Raw genomic sequence first — 18,605 nt, 5'->3', positions numbered from 1 at the left:
ATATGTATAACCGACTTTAGATAAATCTTTTATGTGTTTTGTGCTTATGCATGTAGGGTCACAAGTGAGTGAACGGTATACTGACTTGTATATGTTTTAATTTTGTCAACATGTGGTTTTCGTGTCAAATTAGAAATGCTTGAGTCTCAAAAGATTTTTTTAATGAGTATATTGGATATGTTTTCAGATATCCGGGAAATTAGCAGAGCTGTCCGATTTTATCAGTGGTTTAATTAATTTGGGACTGGTACCCAACAATTAGATATGACTTGTCTCTTCTCTATTGTTCCGTATTGTTGATACCAGATTATTAAAAAAGGCAAAAACCAAAACAAAGTAGCAAAATGAAAAGGTAAATTTAAAAACTGCAAACACATTAAAATCAGAAATATTACATAGATATTAAAATATATAATGAGATTGATTCACTGTGCATTAATGGTAAATTTGTCTACTTCTGAGTACTGTATACATGTACGTACTATGCTTTCATAATCTACAAGCACTTGTTTCTATCCATGGGAAGACTAGTCCGAGATAATACTCTGACGTCCAACGGCTAGTTTGCCAGTCAAGATGAGGCAGTGGGACATCAGAGCTTATCCCATATCAAAAAGTGGATATTTGCCCGTCCAAAATAGTTGCGCTGCTTCGTCGCTTCTGGTGCCAACTAACAGTAACAGCCTTGGAATTATATAAATCGGGTATCAATTTGTTCATTTTTCATTTATCTCTTCATTTATATATGATGACCACCTGTTACCTAATATGGCTCAGTAGGTTGCATTATTTCACTTGAGTCTTCTAGCAGTCCATGGTTTATGACCCCAATACACCTTATCACTACACAATTTATCATTATTTGTCCGCCATTTCTGGACATCACACAGGTTTCTGTAAAATTTTGACGTCATAATACAAAATATTTGACGCCTCAACCATTGTCTACGGAAAAGTTATTGTTGTATGACGTCAATAGTTCAAGCGGGACAATTCAAGTGGAAATCCAAACTGCATGACCTTAGAATCTGACTCACTTGGACTTTTGATGTCATACAACATGAGCAATCACTTTTCCATTGTGGTGCCATATATTTTCTATTATGACGTCAAACAGTCATTTTTCGGCTACTACTGAATCAAATTGGTTAAAATTGTACCTTATTTGTCAAAATATCCTACTCGTTATTCGTTAGAGGTCTCAAATAATTATTGTTATATACCTTTGTTTTTGGAAAAAACAAAGGTACATGTATATAACAAAGTATACATTTTATCATCAAGTGGGCCAAGAATTAACTTTAAAACGTCATTTGACATGAATTTTTGCCATTTTTCATCTTCAAAGTACATGTACCCCAGTACAACCCTTGCAAAAGCTTAAAACAGCCTTTGTCCATTGTTGTCAGACATATGGGATACTAATGATTAATCAGACTATGTCCCAGTGTATCCACCATGTTCACAGGAACTACATGTACAATTGAAAAAAGACCCAGACATAACAAAATTAAAACCAATGCTATCATGCATGGCTATAGAAGAAACCAACAGTTTGAATTAAGTACTTTTAACAACATGAACAATGTTGGAAAAAACAAATAAGATATACAATAACATACAACAACCTCTGAATAATTTTTTCAGGCTCCTGACTTCAGACACACACACAAATACTTTGTTTTTGACAAATCACATAATTTTTGAGACCTCTGATGAATCACAATACGTATATTTTGATGAATGACTGTAAAATTTTAGCTCACAGTAGGTGGAAATGACTGTTTGATGCCTGACATTAAAGGGCATTTTTACCCTAATATGAAGCTTGACCATTAAAATTGCCTTTTCTTATTCTGAAAATTGCTACTACATGTATTTCATCATGGTAACATCAATATCAATCTTGATTCAGAAACTTTGTCTTTTAACATGCTTAATAATATCCATGTAGTGCAGACAATGTTATTCACATTTATGGCACATCTGTGGTACATGTACATGTATTTGATGATTCAATGTAAAACAGGGTAATTAATTACAACGGTAGACAATTTACCATGGAGTATTAATTCATTCTGAAGAATCACCACCAATCCTAGTTTTTATGTGGATCCCTTAAGTAAATTTAAAAATAAGATGGGGATGATTGCCAATGAAAATAATGTTATCAGAGGACAAATAACTTAGAAATATTAGCAACTTGAGGTTGGGGTATGTACGATAAAAGGCTATGGAATAGGAAATTGAAAGCAAATCTTATTAAAACTAATGGCATGATTTAAATTCATGTACAAAAACAAAGAAACAAATATTTGATATACATGTACATGTACAGCAACAAATGACAATGTGATATATTATTGTGGGACAAAGATGTACAATGGAACTTTAAACATTTTATATATTATTTTTCAGGTTACAAAGAAATACAACAGGCATGACAGGATAGCATATCAAGCAAAATAATAAATTTTATAAAATGGCATCTGCAGTTGATCCATTGGACTTAATAACTATAGAACGGAGGCTATTAACTTTGGAAGCAAATACTAACAAATTTAATCTGAACAGAAATGAGAATCTTAGAAGATTGCAAGAACAAAAAAATAACTGCTATACTGAAATCAAAGCTTTTAGAAAGGATCTCGATACGTTTTTGGATAAAATTGAACAGGCATTCCATCAAGAGCTTAGGTCATTAGAAGAAGAACAAAGGGATGATATTCTATATGTTGTTAATATACTTGGGAAAGTTAATCAGACTGTCGTAACTTTAAAAGAAATGCTGAGAGAAATTAAGAACAGTGCAAGCACTGCCTATGATGAAAGTCTCGAAAAATTAAAAAAAGATCTCAGTGAGAATGAAAACTTAGTTTATATTAAACTATTTCACAGTAGTGGTGGGAGGGATCTGGACCTTAATATTTCCTTAAATCCTTATTTAAAAACATTAACTAGTGATATTTCATCACTAGGTGATGTGTATATTGCACGTGGTCCAACAGGGATACAGTTTGATGAGCATGGTGCGAAGAAAAAAGTTATGGTTGATAAGGAAATGACAAAAGATTTTCAAAGTGAAAAAATTGAGAGAGAAAATGGAAACAAAGAGAAGCATGAGAAGGGAAGTAAAGGTAAGAGCTCACATTTTATACTTTTGTGAAGGGAAGTAAAGGTAATAGCTCACATTTTATACTTTTTGTGAAAAGATTCTATGGGTTATTTTTCATTGTAACTACTGTATGTCAAACATGTCAGAAAGTTTGTTAACTGACAATCTGAAAATAAATCTTGATTAAAGGTCTGTCAATTGCAATGATTTCTATTAATATAATTAATATAAAAAAGAAGATGTGGTATGATTGCCAATGAGATAACTCTCCACAAGAAATCAAATGACACAGAAACTAACAACCATGTGACAACTATAGCTAGATCACTGTCATGACTGTATGTACAGCTTTCTACAATGAGCAAAGCTCATACTGCATAGTAAATAGAATCATTATGCACATGAAGCATGGTTTTTATTCCAATTTATCTGATTGATTTTGTCTAAAAGAAATAATGCTTTTGTATTTCAGACGTATCAATGTTTATAGTTCAATCACAAGAAAATTCAGAGCTGATAGGTAAAGTCAAACAAGAACCAATTGAGGACTGTCCAAATACCACAGAACAAGAAGATTCAGAGCTGATATGTAAAGTCAAACAAGAACCAATTGAGGATTGTCCAATTACAACATGTACAACAGAACCTTTGCCTTCTATTATGTCATTACCTCTATCTAAAGTTACTCAGTCACAAGCAATTCCTATTGCATGTACCACACCATATATTATAGGACCTTTGACGTCTGCCATTCATGCTCCTTTTGTTATGCCTGCAAAAGTGTCTTCAGCGCCTACAATGCAATTTCCTGTTCCCATTCAGTCTGCCAATAACAGACCTAGAGCCCCAGCCCCAGCTAAGTCACCCATGGCAGGAACACAGCCGTATCTTATTAGATTCCTGCCAATAGATAAGAATTCAACAATAATCAGACGTTTTCCTATTGTTATGCCAGGTTCAAAAAATGCACCTACCTGTATGACTACTTGTAATCAATTACCGGTAACTCAACTACAAATGGCACTACAGGCAATTGATCAACCAAGTCATTCAAATTTAACTCTGGTTAATGCGCAAGGAAACATTCAAAATACTGCTGCTTTACAGATAGATAGTGAATTAAAACAATGTGAGCAGCAATCAGTTAAGTTAGAAGCATTGAGTCCACAACCATGTAAGTCACCTGAGCGTGTACAACCACCTTCTATGGAAGAGCTACTTTCGGAGATAGAAAAGAATAATGAAGATGACCAACCACCAAAAAAAAAGCGTGGGCGATTCCTAAGAATGACTGATGAAGACATGGAGGAGTTACAAGAAGCAAATTTTGAATCAAAATCTACGCAATCCAACACTAAATGGGGTGTAAAAATGTTTCAAGGTAATCTAAAAAAGCTTTTTACTTTTTTTTAATGCTGAATACTATCCCAAGTAAGAATGTTTATGCCCCACCTACAATAGTAGAGGGGCATTTTGTTTTCTGGTCTGTGGGTCTGTTTGTCTGTCTGTTTGTTGTTCGTTTGTTTGTTCATCCTTCTCTCGGTCTGTCCTGCTTCAGGTTAAATTTTTAGTCAAGGCAGTTTTTAATGAAGTATAAGTCCAATCAACTTGAAACTTAGTACACATGTTTCCTATGGGGTCCGCTCGACAGACCGACAGTTCTATAGTCCGACGGTTTAATAGTCCGACAGTTCTATAGTCAGACAGTTTGATAGTCCGTCATATACAACCAGATATGATATAAGACTAATCACAGGCACTAGACTTTCTAACTGGCTTTCGACCTAACTTTTCCAAAACTGAATCCCCGTTATTGTTTTTAACTTATTTCATAGATAATCTCCCCCACACCATTGTGTAGATAAATCAATTTAAATTAATGGCATGATCAGTTTAAGTAGGTTTGGCAACCGAGAAATCGAAAAAAAAAAAGGAATTTCGCGACCTGGTGACATTTTTTAAAAATTTTAGTTTAAGTACCTTGTGTTATTTTAAGGTATATATAATTTTTTTTCTGAGACAAGTGCCTGTGCTTGGGTGGTCCCCTTCCGAAAAAACTATGTCTCTGACCAAGATGTCAGCCACAGCTGAACTTAGCTAAACATACTAGGATCCTATGGAAAATTCACATAAAGATCTTCTTGTCTGGAACAAGTGAGCCAATTAGGACGAAACTTTGGTTGAATGGTCCTTAGCTATAGGTGGTCCCCTACCAAAAATATTTCCAACATCCTCAACCTGAGAACAAGATAACCGCCACAATCAAACTTATTTTAATACCGGAGTCACACATTAGTGTATATCTCTGATAAAAAAATCATGTACACTGACAATATGCTAGTAATGTGAAGCGTACCTAAGCGTTTATCGCAGGCGTTGAAGTAACATATGTTGGCGTATATCTGGCGTTTGTCTAATGTAGATGGAATGCACGCTACAGAGGAAAAAAAGTCTCTTGAACGTATTTGAGACGAGTCCCAGTTGTATCCGGGACGATTATCCGTGCTTTCGACGTGTCTGGGACGTTTAATTATGGGCTGTTTGTTAATCCGGCGTCAAACATTGGCGTATAGACCGCCTTGTACCAAATGTAAAGAGAAAATTGACAAAGTCAGTAAAAAAATACATTAGTTGCACGCCAGAGGAATGCTAAACAATCGTTAAACGCGCATTGCATAAGTTTGAAGTACGTCGAAATAAAAAGGTATATGCTTGGTGAAAGCTACATCTCATAAAAATTTTCATCCAGCTTTAGCGTGTACCCATACGCCACATGCACGTTGAAAACGTTACAGATAAGTTTGAGACACATTTTGGGCACTTTGTATACGCTTCAAGATTGTTCAACTTTAAATTAAACGTATGCGGGTGTGTTTTTAACAAACACCCCATAATAGAACGTCCAAGATATGACAGGGACAGGCCTCAAATACATTCAAGGGACGTTTTTCCTTTGTAGCGTGCATTCCATCTACTTTAGACAAACACCATTAATACGCTAACATACATGTATGCTTACTTGAACCCCCGATACACGCTTATGTACGCTTCTTGTACGCTCAATACACGCTTAAAGCTCTTTGTACACACGATACAGATATGATTGACAAATTGAATGCATCCAAAATAACTAGCGTATTGGCAGCATACATAATTTTTTACCACGCCTGCGTACGTCGGAGCTATACGCTGATGTGTGACGCCGTTATTATGCAATGCGCGTTTAACGATTGCATAGCGTTCCTGTGGCGTGCAACTAAAGTGTACAGACTTTGTCCCCTATGATATAATCTTTCTAGTTTATATTCTAAATTATATTTTTGATCCCAATTTCATGGTCCACTGATCAACATAGAAATGATAGTGCAAGTTTCAGGTTAAAGATTTTGGTCAAGGTAGTTTTTATGAAGTTAAAGTCTTATCAACTTGAAACTTTGTACACATGTTCCTTTTGATATATGATCTTTCTAATTTTAATGCCGAACTAGCGTTTTGACTCAAATATCACGGTCCACTGAACATAGAAAATGAAAGTGCCAGTGGTGCATCCGTGTACCATGGATACATTCTTGTTTTATTATTCAATCAGAGTTCAGAGTTAAACAATTCTTATTTGTGCTTTAAATTCTGACTTATAGTCTAAGTCAAACTATGGATAAAAACTTTACAGAGAACTTAAAAGGACCTGAGCTATCTACCAGTAGTGATATGTTCTCCTCTTATGTAAGTTTTTTCTCAGTATGAGTGGTTTTAAATGGTTGCATTAGAAAGTAAATAAAGATTATTTCTGTTCTTTAAGGCTCTTATATTTTAATTCATACGACAAAACATGCCTAATAATCATGTAATAATGTTGTCTCCATTTCTAAATGATGCTTGATCTTTATGTACAGTCAAACCTGTTTTAAGAGACCACTTAAGGGAGAGCAAAAAAGTGGTCTATTAAAGACAGGTGGTCTTTTAATACGGGTTTAATCTATATGAAATGATCTACAGACATGACAGGGGAATCTAAAATTAGTGGTCTCTTCAGCAGGTTTAACTGTATTTGTTCATGGGTCTTGATATACATGAAGATAGCCAATTTTGGTAACTTATCTACTTAAAAAAGTCAACAATAACAATATTTGATTCATGGCAAATATTTTTGCTTTTGAAGTTGTATTCTGTTTTAAATATAAGGGAGACAATCCAAGTTATATACAAGTTTTAGCACAATTATAGATATACTTATGTGCTTTGTCTTTTATTGTCATAAATATTGCATTCATGTTCTAATTTAAACCTTCTTGCTACTCTTTCGACTGGCTTGATAGCTGTAGCTATAATATTTTCCAGACCTTTTAATATCGCTTCTTTTTAGTTTAAATATACAATGATATAGTGTATTTAAATAAATTTCCTTGTCATTTTAAAGGTTATATTAAAATGAAACTGTTTGTTCACCCGTCTGTTTGTCTGTCCCGCTTCAGGTTAAAGTTTTTGGTCGAGGTAGTTTTTGATGAAGTTGAAGTCCAATCAACTTGAAACTTAGTACACATGTTTCCTATGATATGATCTTTATAATTTTATAGCCAAAATTAGAGATTTCCCCCCATTTACACGGTCCAATGAACATAGATAATGATAGTGCGGATGGGGCATTTTATGACTCTCACATATGTCCCACATCTTCTTTTATTCATATGAAATTTTATAACCTAAAGCTAAGATCAAGAAAATGAAATAATTGAAAAAAAGATGGATTTCAGTTGTATGTACATGTATCAATAACTATTGGAAATGCTAAAATTGTGCACTTAAATTTAATTTGATATTTGATAATTTTGTATTATATTGTATACATTTTGTACATGTAATATGGAATATTCCAAGATAATAGAAATGTATAATTCATTTAATTAAGACCAGATGAGTATGTAGTTAAAAAAATCTTTTTAATAATATCCTTTAGACAATTTCTTCTGACCATCAGAAGTCATGGAAGATTACCTTCGATAAGTGGTTGAACTGAAGTAATCATAAACTTTAGCAATTATTAGTGGTGGATCCAGAAATATTCATAAAGGGGCGCCCAGTTAGTCTGACCGCCAAAGAAGGTCTGCTTTAGTTATTGAGTATTTTGTAAAAAAGGGGGAGGGATTTTTGACATGTCGCGCCGTATCTTAAAAAGAATTTATGATTATTGCTTAAAACTTTACACACTTCTTAGTAATATTAATCTTAAGATCTGTATACTTTTTTGTTTTAATACAAAATTTCATTTTAGAGATATTAAGTTGTTTGTAAAAAAAAAAAAGGGGGGGGGGTGTTTCATATGTTGCACTGTATCTTGAAAACAATTTATGGTTTTACTTAAAACTTTTCACACTTCTTAGTTATATTAATCTAAAGATTAAAAAAAGGGGGGGGGGTTTCAGATGTTGCACCGTATGTCAGAAACTGTTTATGATTATTGCATAATATTCACACAAGACGACGGGCATATCATGGGCTCATGGCGCAGCTGTTTATTGGTTATTATCTTGAATATTATTATAGATAGAGATAAACTGTAAACAGCAATAATGTTCAGCAAAGTAACATCTAAAAATAAGTCAAGTGACCAAAATGGTCAGTTGACCCTTTAACCCATTCGAGGCAAACAGCATCGCCAACCACACACAGGACGATGCCTTGAGGAATTGTCATAGCCAGGCCAAACGATGCCTTTAGGCATCATCAATCACTTGTTAAAAATAATTTTGTCTATTTTTAAGCCAATAAGTAGATCGGATTTTAGGATGCTTGCATATCACAATTAAAGAATACCTATTCTAACTGAAATTGATACCTATTAATATTTACTACAATACGTACAATGAAAGATCGGTAGCATCAACAAACAAAATAAACTGTCCCCATTTTGTGCAACACATGTGATTTGATGACAGAGAAACCTGTTAATGTAACACAGAGAGGAGATAGTCAGTTTAGGCAAAAGTGGGCGATTGCAGCTACTGTATGGAAGGACAAGAAAAATTTGTATGATCTCTACCATTGACGGAAGTGAGAATTCCAAAGGCAGTAACTCCTATGCCCAAAGATGGTTCTGGATCACACCACCCAAGTGTGTGATGTTGACCGCTGTGACCAGTACATCCAGTTTAATGCTTACGTCTTTTACAAATTTTACCAAATCACCAGCAAACTACATCAATGACCTCTTTGGATTTTTCTAAATCTCTTGCAACTCAACTCATTGCAGGGTGTACTACAAGGAGCAACAGTAGGAGGAGCCCATCAAACCTACTGGTAGAACATGTAGAAGTCCGACTTAAACATAGGCATTTTCCAGCAGACTTGGGAAACAAAACATGGTGTCACATATGCTGGGCCAGGGTAGCTAATGGTACACAGGAAAAAAGGCGTCAGACAAAATATGGTTGTGCTGAATGTAGCAAACACCTTTGCCTGCCACATTGCTTTACAGTGTTCCACTCAGTCAAAGATTACAAAACAAAAGGTATTGTCATGTAAATTAATTTATATTGCAACGATCATTTCATACTTTAATGTAACAATATTGAGTTTGAAACTAATTTGATGAGAAACAACAAAGAATCAAACTTTTACAATTTTCACCAAATCACCAGCAAACTACATATCAATGACCTTTTTGGATTTTTCTGAATCTGTTGTCACTCAACTCTTTTACAAATTTCACCAAATCACCAGCAAACTACATCAATGGACTTTTTAGATTTGTTGCAACTCAACTCATTGCAGGGTGTACAACAAGGGACAACTGTAGCAGGAGTCCATCAAACCTACCGGTAGAACATTTTGAAGACCGACTAACACATAGGCATTTGCCAGCAGACTTGGGAAACAAAACATGGTGTCATGTATGCTGGGCCATGGTATCTAAAGGGACACAGGAAAAAAGGCGTCAGACAAAATATGGTTGTGCTGAATGTAGCAAACACCTTTGCCTGCCACATTGCTTTACAGTGTTCCACTCAGTCAAAGATTACAAAAAATAGGTATTGTCATGTAAATTAATTTATATTGCAACGATCATTTCATACTTTAATGTAACAATATTGAGTTTGAAACTGATTTGATGAGAAACAACAAAGAAACAAACGTTTTTTTTCTAAAATGTCACTTTTCTTCATTCACATGTCAAATTAATTCAGGCCAGGCAACACAAAGTCGCAGAAAAAAAACATTCAGTAAGGATAATGTTCTTTCATCTTTAGGGAGTTATTGTACTTTATAGTAAATTTTTAACAAATTTTTCGTAAATATTTCTAATCTTACAAAAATATTCTTCTCTGAAACAACTGAGACAAATTTAACCAAACTTGGTCACAATTGTCATTAGGGTATGTAGTTTAAAAGTTGTGTCCGATGACCCTCTCTGCCAACCAACATGGCCGACATGGCTAAAAATAGAACATTAAGTGATCAAATGCAGTTTTTGGCTTATATCTTGTATAGATTTTTCTTGTGTTACAACAAAATATCTATTTTTCTTAATTTTCTTAAAAATAGATATTTTGTTGTAACATAATTTTTTTATTTTAGTGATGTAAAATGATGTATAATTGCCACTGACTTCATTTTTACGGTAAAAAATAATAAAAGTCATATTCTAGGTGAAATAATACCAAATATGATGAAACAAAAATAATGTCATAGCATATTGTAAGCTGTTTTTGTCGTTTTTTACTTCCTGCTAATTAGGTAGTAGATTGGTTTATAAACAAAAAGGAATAGTTCAATAGTAATCGAAATCAATTGAAAAGAAATCAGAATTTATTTATAAGAGAATAAGATGTGTACCCAAATTGTTATTTATTACATAATCAACATGGGATTGCGTTTGTTTTAGAAATTGATATGTAATACTGTAAATTCAGAAACTATTGCGTGCATTTATTATTGCGATTTTGTTATTTTAGACTAAAATGCAATATTGAGAAAAATCCTGTTAAGTTTATATGAAAAATTTCAAAATGTGAGTTTAAACTTTTGCAATTATATATAACCCTGTCACATTTTTTGCAATATTAAAAACTTCAAAAATAGTTTCTGAATTAATGTTATAATTAACTATTTTTGTACTGTTTTCAACTTTTAAAATGTGTATTTTTTTTTGTCTTTTCAGAATGGAGTATGGAAACAACAGGGTCAGAGGTAGATTTTGAATCCATGTCTAAAGAAGATCTCAACAACAATCTTAAGCATTTCTATGCTGAAATCAAACCTAAACATCAAGAAAAAAGGGCTTCACGTATGCCAGAAAAATATGCATCAGTGTACCATAAAAATACATATACAAACTTTTTCGCACAGCTTTAAATCGTCATTTAAAGGACATGCAGAGAAACATTGATATGAATTTAGGGACAGAAACAATATGCTGGACTCTACACTGGAAATGATGACCATAACTGGACGTTAACATCCTACACAGCACAATGACATTTTTTAAAATGCAGGACCTCAAGAAAATAAGTGATTATATATATCAGAAGATACACCAGTATCCTTACGACTCCAAGTGTGATATTTCTTGGCAATTCATTTCATTTCAAGAGGGTCTAAATTTCATCAACAACTTTTAACAGATTCTTTTCATTTCCTGAAAGATCCGAATGGAGATGAATATGTTGTAATTATTGACAAAACACAGCAAAATAATGTTCATTGCGGGAAAACAAGTGAAAAGGGGCCAGTTGATGAACTTATGTACGCAATGCATGGACATAAATCATGCCCAGTTGCAGTTTTAAATTTTTTTATAAAGAAAACAGCCCCAGAAGCTAAGTCACTCTTCAACCGTTGTGTTCAGAACACTGTAATTGTGAATTTAGATATGGAATCTAATAATGTATGGTACACTGTCTCTTTCAAGCAGATGTTTTTCCAACCTCATGTCTGATATTTGCCGAAATGCTAAATGTTCAAAATTATATACGGCTCAAAGTTTGCGAGCAACTGCTATACAAGCAATGAATGATGTAGATCATGAACTACAACACATAATGATCATGAGAGGACATAAAGCATGAAATTTTAATCAAAAGTTACAATTTCAACTGTTCTGTTAAGCAACAAGAATTACTTTCGTCAACAGTGACCCATATTACAACTAAGGCATGAAATATAAACCACAGTGACTGAAATGTTGCCCAAGAGCGATTTTAATGAAGAAGGGCATACTGTTAGCATATCAGACATTGTTTCCATGTTAGCATTTAACTTGGGTTGTCTTCTGACAATGTCAACAGTACACTTAAATGCTATTCCATCTTAAGGACCACTGGACGTTAATTAAGCAATCAACAATCAACCAATCAATCAATCATCTATTTTTAAAATAGGTTTTATGACTAATAAACCTTTTGTCAATTATGTGTTTAACATTAGCTCTCCAATTGTGTATGTAATATGATACAACTACATGCATGATACAAGGACATGATCCAGGACAAAGATGAGCTAGATGATCATTGATGATGCTTGACAGACATACCTCAAATTTTATCAACTATGTGTACATGGTTTTTTTTTAATTGTTGATAAATAAAAGTTATAGAAATTTAAAAAAATACTTAAAGTTGATGAGTTATCTACCTTGTCTGCTATGTATAAGTAATGGAATTATTTGTAACTTGTGTAAAAATGCATTTTGGGGGAAATTGGCATACAGGAAGAATTATGATTAGAAAAAAATAAGGAAAATTTATAACAGAAAGTCCCTTATGAATGATCAAGTATTAATGGCAAATCAAAAGCTTAAACTAATGGAAAACAACTGACTTGATGCAGACATTTCCTTATGTCATGTATATAGAAAATGGTGGATTAATTCTGGTTTTATATTTAGTTTAACCTCTCACTTGTATGTCAGTCACATAGAATTCTATTATATTGACAACTGTGCAAGTAAAACTAACAGATATACTAGTTATAGGTAAAAATGTCAAAAATTGGGGTACAGCAGTAAACACCCACAGTGACCTACTGTTCATGCTTTATTAGTGGCGAGTCAATCTATAGCGATCAGTCAGTCTGTCCATAGCATAAAACTGTTTCCGCTCTATATTACTTGAGAGAATCATTATAATTTCAAAGTTTATATTTGACATGTATATTAACCAACAACAGAGTTTTGTCATAATGTAAGTACAACATCTGAGGTCAAAGGTCAAGGTATAAATCTTTTGGTGTCAGTTGATGACCACATGTCCTATGGTAAAAATTGTGTCCACTCTATATCTTGAGAAATGTTATGATCTCAAAGTTATACTTGATATATATTAACATACACCAGAGGGGTGTTATAATATATGTACAACTTCCTAAGTAAAAGGTCTGTCCATGTCTGTTGGTGTGTGGGTTCCTTCCCAACAAATTGTATCCACACGGTGACATGTACTTATAATAACTTTAAAAAGTGCTTCATATCAGCTTCTCCATACAAACTGTTTACCACACTTTATTTACAGAGTGGCCCACAGAGATGACTCCCATTTCACACAAATGTTTCAATAATGGCTTATTGACTTTGTTTGAGTTTAAAGCTTTGTAACATACTTTTAATTACTTTAGATTAATAAATTCATCTAAACTAATTAAATATAAATTTTCAGAAATATGTCACCATCTATGATTTAGTAATGAGGTCACTGTGACCTTCATGTCATTGGTGCACTGACTTTGGCATTTTTTACATTTGAGAAATCATTGGTAATATATCTCTACAAATATAAGTATAGGATTTAAATTTCTTGCTTCATTGACCTATTAAATGTATACTTAATCTTCTGTCTGTTAATTATACTGTTATATGTATTAATTAAACATGTTTAATTAACCCAACCACATTCTATGTACCTGTCCCGAGTCTGGAGATGATAGGTCAATGGTTCTCTTTTGTTCCTGTATACATGCATCATATTTGTGTACAAAGATCAGGCTGCTAATTTTCACTTTTGAATTGTTTAACATTTGTCATTTGGGGGCATCATTTCATTGTGTACTAAGCAGTATGGGTTTTGCTCATTGTTAAAGGCCATAGGGGTCATATAGTCTTTGGTCATTTGATGACTTTGGTCTGTGGTGGAGTTTTCTTACAATTTCTGAAGTCTAAATTTTTGAAAATGTTTATTTCACATGAGATTTTATTAAAAGTCATATGAAACTTCAAATACAAAAAAAGATTGAACATGTGTTTTTATACTTGAATGGTTAAATTTTACTCTAAAGAAGTGAATGTAAACTTTAAAAAAAAAGAAAATCCGTTTTATTATAAAAAATCTTCATAAATGTACCCATATTGAATAATTGATTTACCAGAAACTAAATTTGACAATATTTCCTGTATGCAGTGACATTGACTTTGAGACCTCTCAGTATAACTTTGGCCATTACACAGTGCAAGAGCGAGAGGAAAACCGTGATGATAGAATGTAAACACACGTCTTCTTGAAGGTGAAAGAAACAACAGATTCGTAAAAAACAAATTTAATACAAAAAATCTTTTAACAACTGTTAAGAAATAGTTTGATTAACCAATGGGAATGCATGGAAATATATAAACATATGGCATTGCTCTTTCAATGCACGTTTCTGTCATGCTTCCCATAATGCTCTGTTTGATAGTTCAACTGTTCATCAATGTCACAATCTGGTAAACTTTAATAACAAACTTGAAAGTTAATAAGCTGGTGAACAACAACCACTGAATGAAAAAGTATTTATAGATAATAAGGCAGCAACCATTTGATTTTCGGGGGGGGGGGGGGGGGGGATATGTTTTTTTTTTCTTGACAAATTTTTTTTTCTCGACAATTCGAAAACAATTTTTTTCTTTCAATTTTAGCATTACATATAGCTAAGGGTGAAACAAATAATTTTTTTTTTACTTTTTTTTCCAAAAAAAACCATAGCCCCCCCCCCCCCCCCCCCCCCCCCCCCGAAAATCAAATGGCTGCTGCCTAAGTTAAAGATGTGAATTATATAAAAAATGTGTATGCAAGATTTTAAGTTTAGTATATGCATGCATTGGTTCAATAATTTTGATAACATTAAAATTTCAAGAAACTTAATCATATGACTTTAAGGAGGAAATATTATATTATCAACACAGAAAACAAGACAGAAAATGGATGCAATATAAACAGTTAACTGTCATTCACAGCCTTATTTATAAAAATATGTGTCAGTATATATTATTTTTTTCATTTCAGAATGGAGCAAAGAAACTTCAGGCGAAGAAACAGATTTAGAAAATGTATCTGTAGAGGAGTTAAATGAAAAGTTGAAGTATTTTTATGCTGAGACCAAACCAATGACAAAATCAAATGAAAGTATAAGCCATACTAATCCAGCCATTTATACAAAACATTCAATGAAGAATATTCGAGCTGCATTAAATCGCCATTTTAAAAATATTAAAAGAGACTTTGACATTGTTAAAGATTCTGCATTCAAGGAGAGTAATGCTTTATTAGATGCAAAAATCAAAATTCTTGAAAAGAAGGGTTTGTTAACAGGGTGCAAACACAGGGAAAATATTGACAAAGAGGAAATGAAATTATTGTGTAGATATGTATATCAGTCAAGTTGTACTGCTCTCTCACTAAGACAAAGTGTATGGTTCTGTATTATGATAAACTTTCTTTCCTTGACAAAAGAGAACCTGAAGGAATTAAAAATAGATTCATTTGTCTTTAACACGGATGCTGACGGGACAGAGTATGTTGTCATTAATCGTGAGACTTTAAAGTATTTCAACTGTCAGGATTTAGAAAAGGAGCGCATGTGTGCATCACCTTTGAAGGCTTTCTGTCCTATTGCAGGGCTTCGTTTACTTATTAGAAAAACAGACCCAAATGCAACTTTTTTGTTTAATCGTCTGAGCAGAGAAGTTATAACATCTGCTTTTGAACAAGAAGTAAATATATGGTATTATGCAAAAACTGTATCAAAAAGAACGTTAAAATTACTCATGTCTGATATTTGTAAATCAGCAGGCTGTAAAAGCCTTTATACTGCAGGTTGTCTACATGATACTGCTCTATTTTCTAAACAAGATCCAGATTTGAGAGCGCTTATGTATAATTTGTAAAAGTAAGGTTCTCTTTTAAGACAATTCATTATTTATGAGTGACACTGCCAGCTCAAATACCTGTTTATTATTGTTAATTTTTAAAAGTTTTTTCTAAAAAAAGGAGTGTAAAAGATTACGACTTAATACACATATTCTAAACTTCGTTTGTTCCAACAACTAGCACAGAACATGCTCTTTATATATCATATTTATTGAAGAAATTCCATTTAAGCTTTTATTTTTGAAAAAGTATTTATTTCTGTTACACCATTTTTTTCATTTTCATAATTTTTTATAGTCACATTTTTCCAGGTAAATATTGTGATATTATGTTTTAACTGAGACTTCTATATGTTATAGCTAAGGTGGTACCCAACACCTTGGCTAAAATTAATTTGGCTTGTTTAATTTTCATAAAATTTTGACAAAATATTTACTTTGATCCTTTGAAAAAAATTTCAAAATTTCAAAACAAATGAACCAATCACTCTCTTGGAAAAGATTGTTTGGATACATAGCAGTTTGACAAACACTAATTTTGATCATTTAGAAGCTTAATATTTCCATAACAAAACTATGCGATTAAAATGTTTAACTAATTTTAAAGATTTATCTCCCTGTAGTGTTAGGTACCACATGTTTTGTTCATTAACTCAGGTTGAAGGATAGATCATAAATACATTATGTTAAATTTGGACTAAAACTAGGATTGTACCATATTCTGTCACATTGAAATATTGGATATCCTGATTGTAAATGTATATTTTTGAGAAGAACTAAAATGTTTTCAAATTTCAATTTACCAATAAAGGAAACAGTAGAAATCTTTGTTGATTTCTTATAATTCTACATCTTACAACGTTTAACCCATGACGATTAATGAATCTTGTTAATACAAATTTCCTGCTTTTTGAAAAAACTGTGGTACTGCACGTTCATTAATTTTACCACTGACTGTTCCAGGTTGAGAGCTTACAAGACCATGTTAAGCCCTACCACAGTTATTTGTTTTTCACAGTTTGTTTTTTCATAAATCAGGCCACTGGTTTTCTTGTTTGAATCTTTTCATATTTTGTCATGTCAGGGTGTTATGTCCCTTGTATACTTTATGGGTTTTGCTCTTTGTCGAAGGTTGTATGATGGCCTATATTCACATCATTAGGACTCTCGCAAGCAATCATACCACATCTACTTGTAAACAATTAATACATTATACAAGTAAGTTAATTGTTTAATTGTTTTTTTCTGAAGCTGGGGATGGATGATTTATGTTGGTGCTTTACACCACTTTTAAAATAATGGGCTATATCTTGGTCAGCTAGTAACTAGAGAGAACCACGACCTCAGGAAAGAAAACTGGAAATCCAAGTCAATTAAGATAAGAAACAAATGCAATTGCTATGAGTAGGGTTCACACTCACAACCTCAGTGTTTTAACAAGCTAGTTTTACAGTAGATGAACTTCTTGGACCACTCAACAATCATGGCCCTTGGCGGAGAAAAGACATCTCATGAAGTGATAGATTAACAACATTCAAGCAAACTCCAAAGCACCGACCAACTTAACATCAGACTAAAACAACAAGTTTAAACTGACATTAGATATTCACCAAAGACATGGAAAAATCAGTCATCAAGTCTCATGTACAATCAATAACTTCTACAATTAAATTATACTTTATTGTATGAAAATATAAATATGTCAAAAACAATCTAACAATAAAAAATTAAATTAAAACTAAACTGACAAGATCAAATTAAATGTAAATGTACTAAATATCATCACATTATTTCAAAAGAAAGTAAAACTAAAGATGACAAGATCAAATTAAATAAACTAAATATCATCATATCAATTCAAAATGAATTGTTTAAAAAAATCAAGTATTTTGAAGCTAATAATGTCATACATGTAAAATATCACAACCATATCAGATCCAATATTAAATTTCACATAAAATATAATTAAAAACACTGAGAATTGTGTTCTTAACTCATGACCTCACTTAAAATTCTTATTTGTTGTACATACTAATTATTAGTTGTAAAACACAGCTAATGCAAGCTGGTACACATTCTCTCATTCTCATTCAAAGTCAATCCATAGTAAAATAAATACTGTAAATTCAGAAATTATTGCGATGTTTTTATTATTGCGATAAATGGGACAAGGTAATACTCGCAATAATTAAAACTCATATTTTTTAATTTTTTATATGAATCAAACAGGATTTTTCTGAATATCGCAAACACAAAAATCGCATTTTAGTCTAAAATGACAAAATCGCAATAATAAATGCATGCAATATTTTCTGAATTTACAGTAAAAAAAGTACTTAAGCTCTTGATTTTTATTCATAGGTTATAGAATTTAGAAAGCAT

General features: G+C 32.6%; 1 protein-coding gene across 5 annotated transcripts; it reads left to right on the top strand.

Annotated features, from left to right (window-relative positions):
• The first annotated feature begins 229 nt into the window (after positions 1–229).
• On the top strand, positions 230–17,051 carry LOC143045017 (uncharacterized). 5 transcript variants are annotated; one of them, XM_076217292.1, is made up of 6 exons: positions 230–352; positions 2,419–3,137; positions 3,588–4,496; positions 9,363–9,620; positions 9,884–10,140; positions 11,271–12,908. In XM_076217292.1, the coding sequence occupies exons 2-5, from the start codon at positions 2,483–2,485 to the stop codon at positions 10,138–10,140; spliced, it is 2,079 nt and encodes a 692-aa protein (XP_076073407.1). In that variant the 5' UTR covers positions 230–352; positions 2,419–2,482; the 3' UTR covers positions 11,271–12,908. The 5 variants fall into 5 exon arrangements, with proteins under 5 accessions (XP_076073407.1, XP_076073408.1, XP_076073405.1 ...); XM_076217293.1 differs by having other exon boundaries at positions 9,884–10,150; XM_076217290.1 differs by lacking the exons at positions 9,884–10,140; positions 11,271–12,908 and adding an exon at positions 15,361–17,051.
• Positions 17,052–18,605: the final 1,554 nt, after the last annotated feature.

The sequence above is a fragment of the Mytilus galloprovincialis genome, chromosome 9 (genome assembly GCF_965363235.1).
Source record: "Mytilus galloprovincialis chromosome 9, xbMytGall1.hap1.1, whole genome shotgun sequence".
Lineage (NCBI taxonomy): Eukaryota > Metazoa > Mollusca > Bivalvia > Mytilida > Mytilidae > Mytilus > Mytilus galloprovincialis.
Note: the sequence above shows the minus strand (reverse complement) of the source record. Positions and strands in the feature narration are given on the sequence as shown.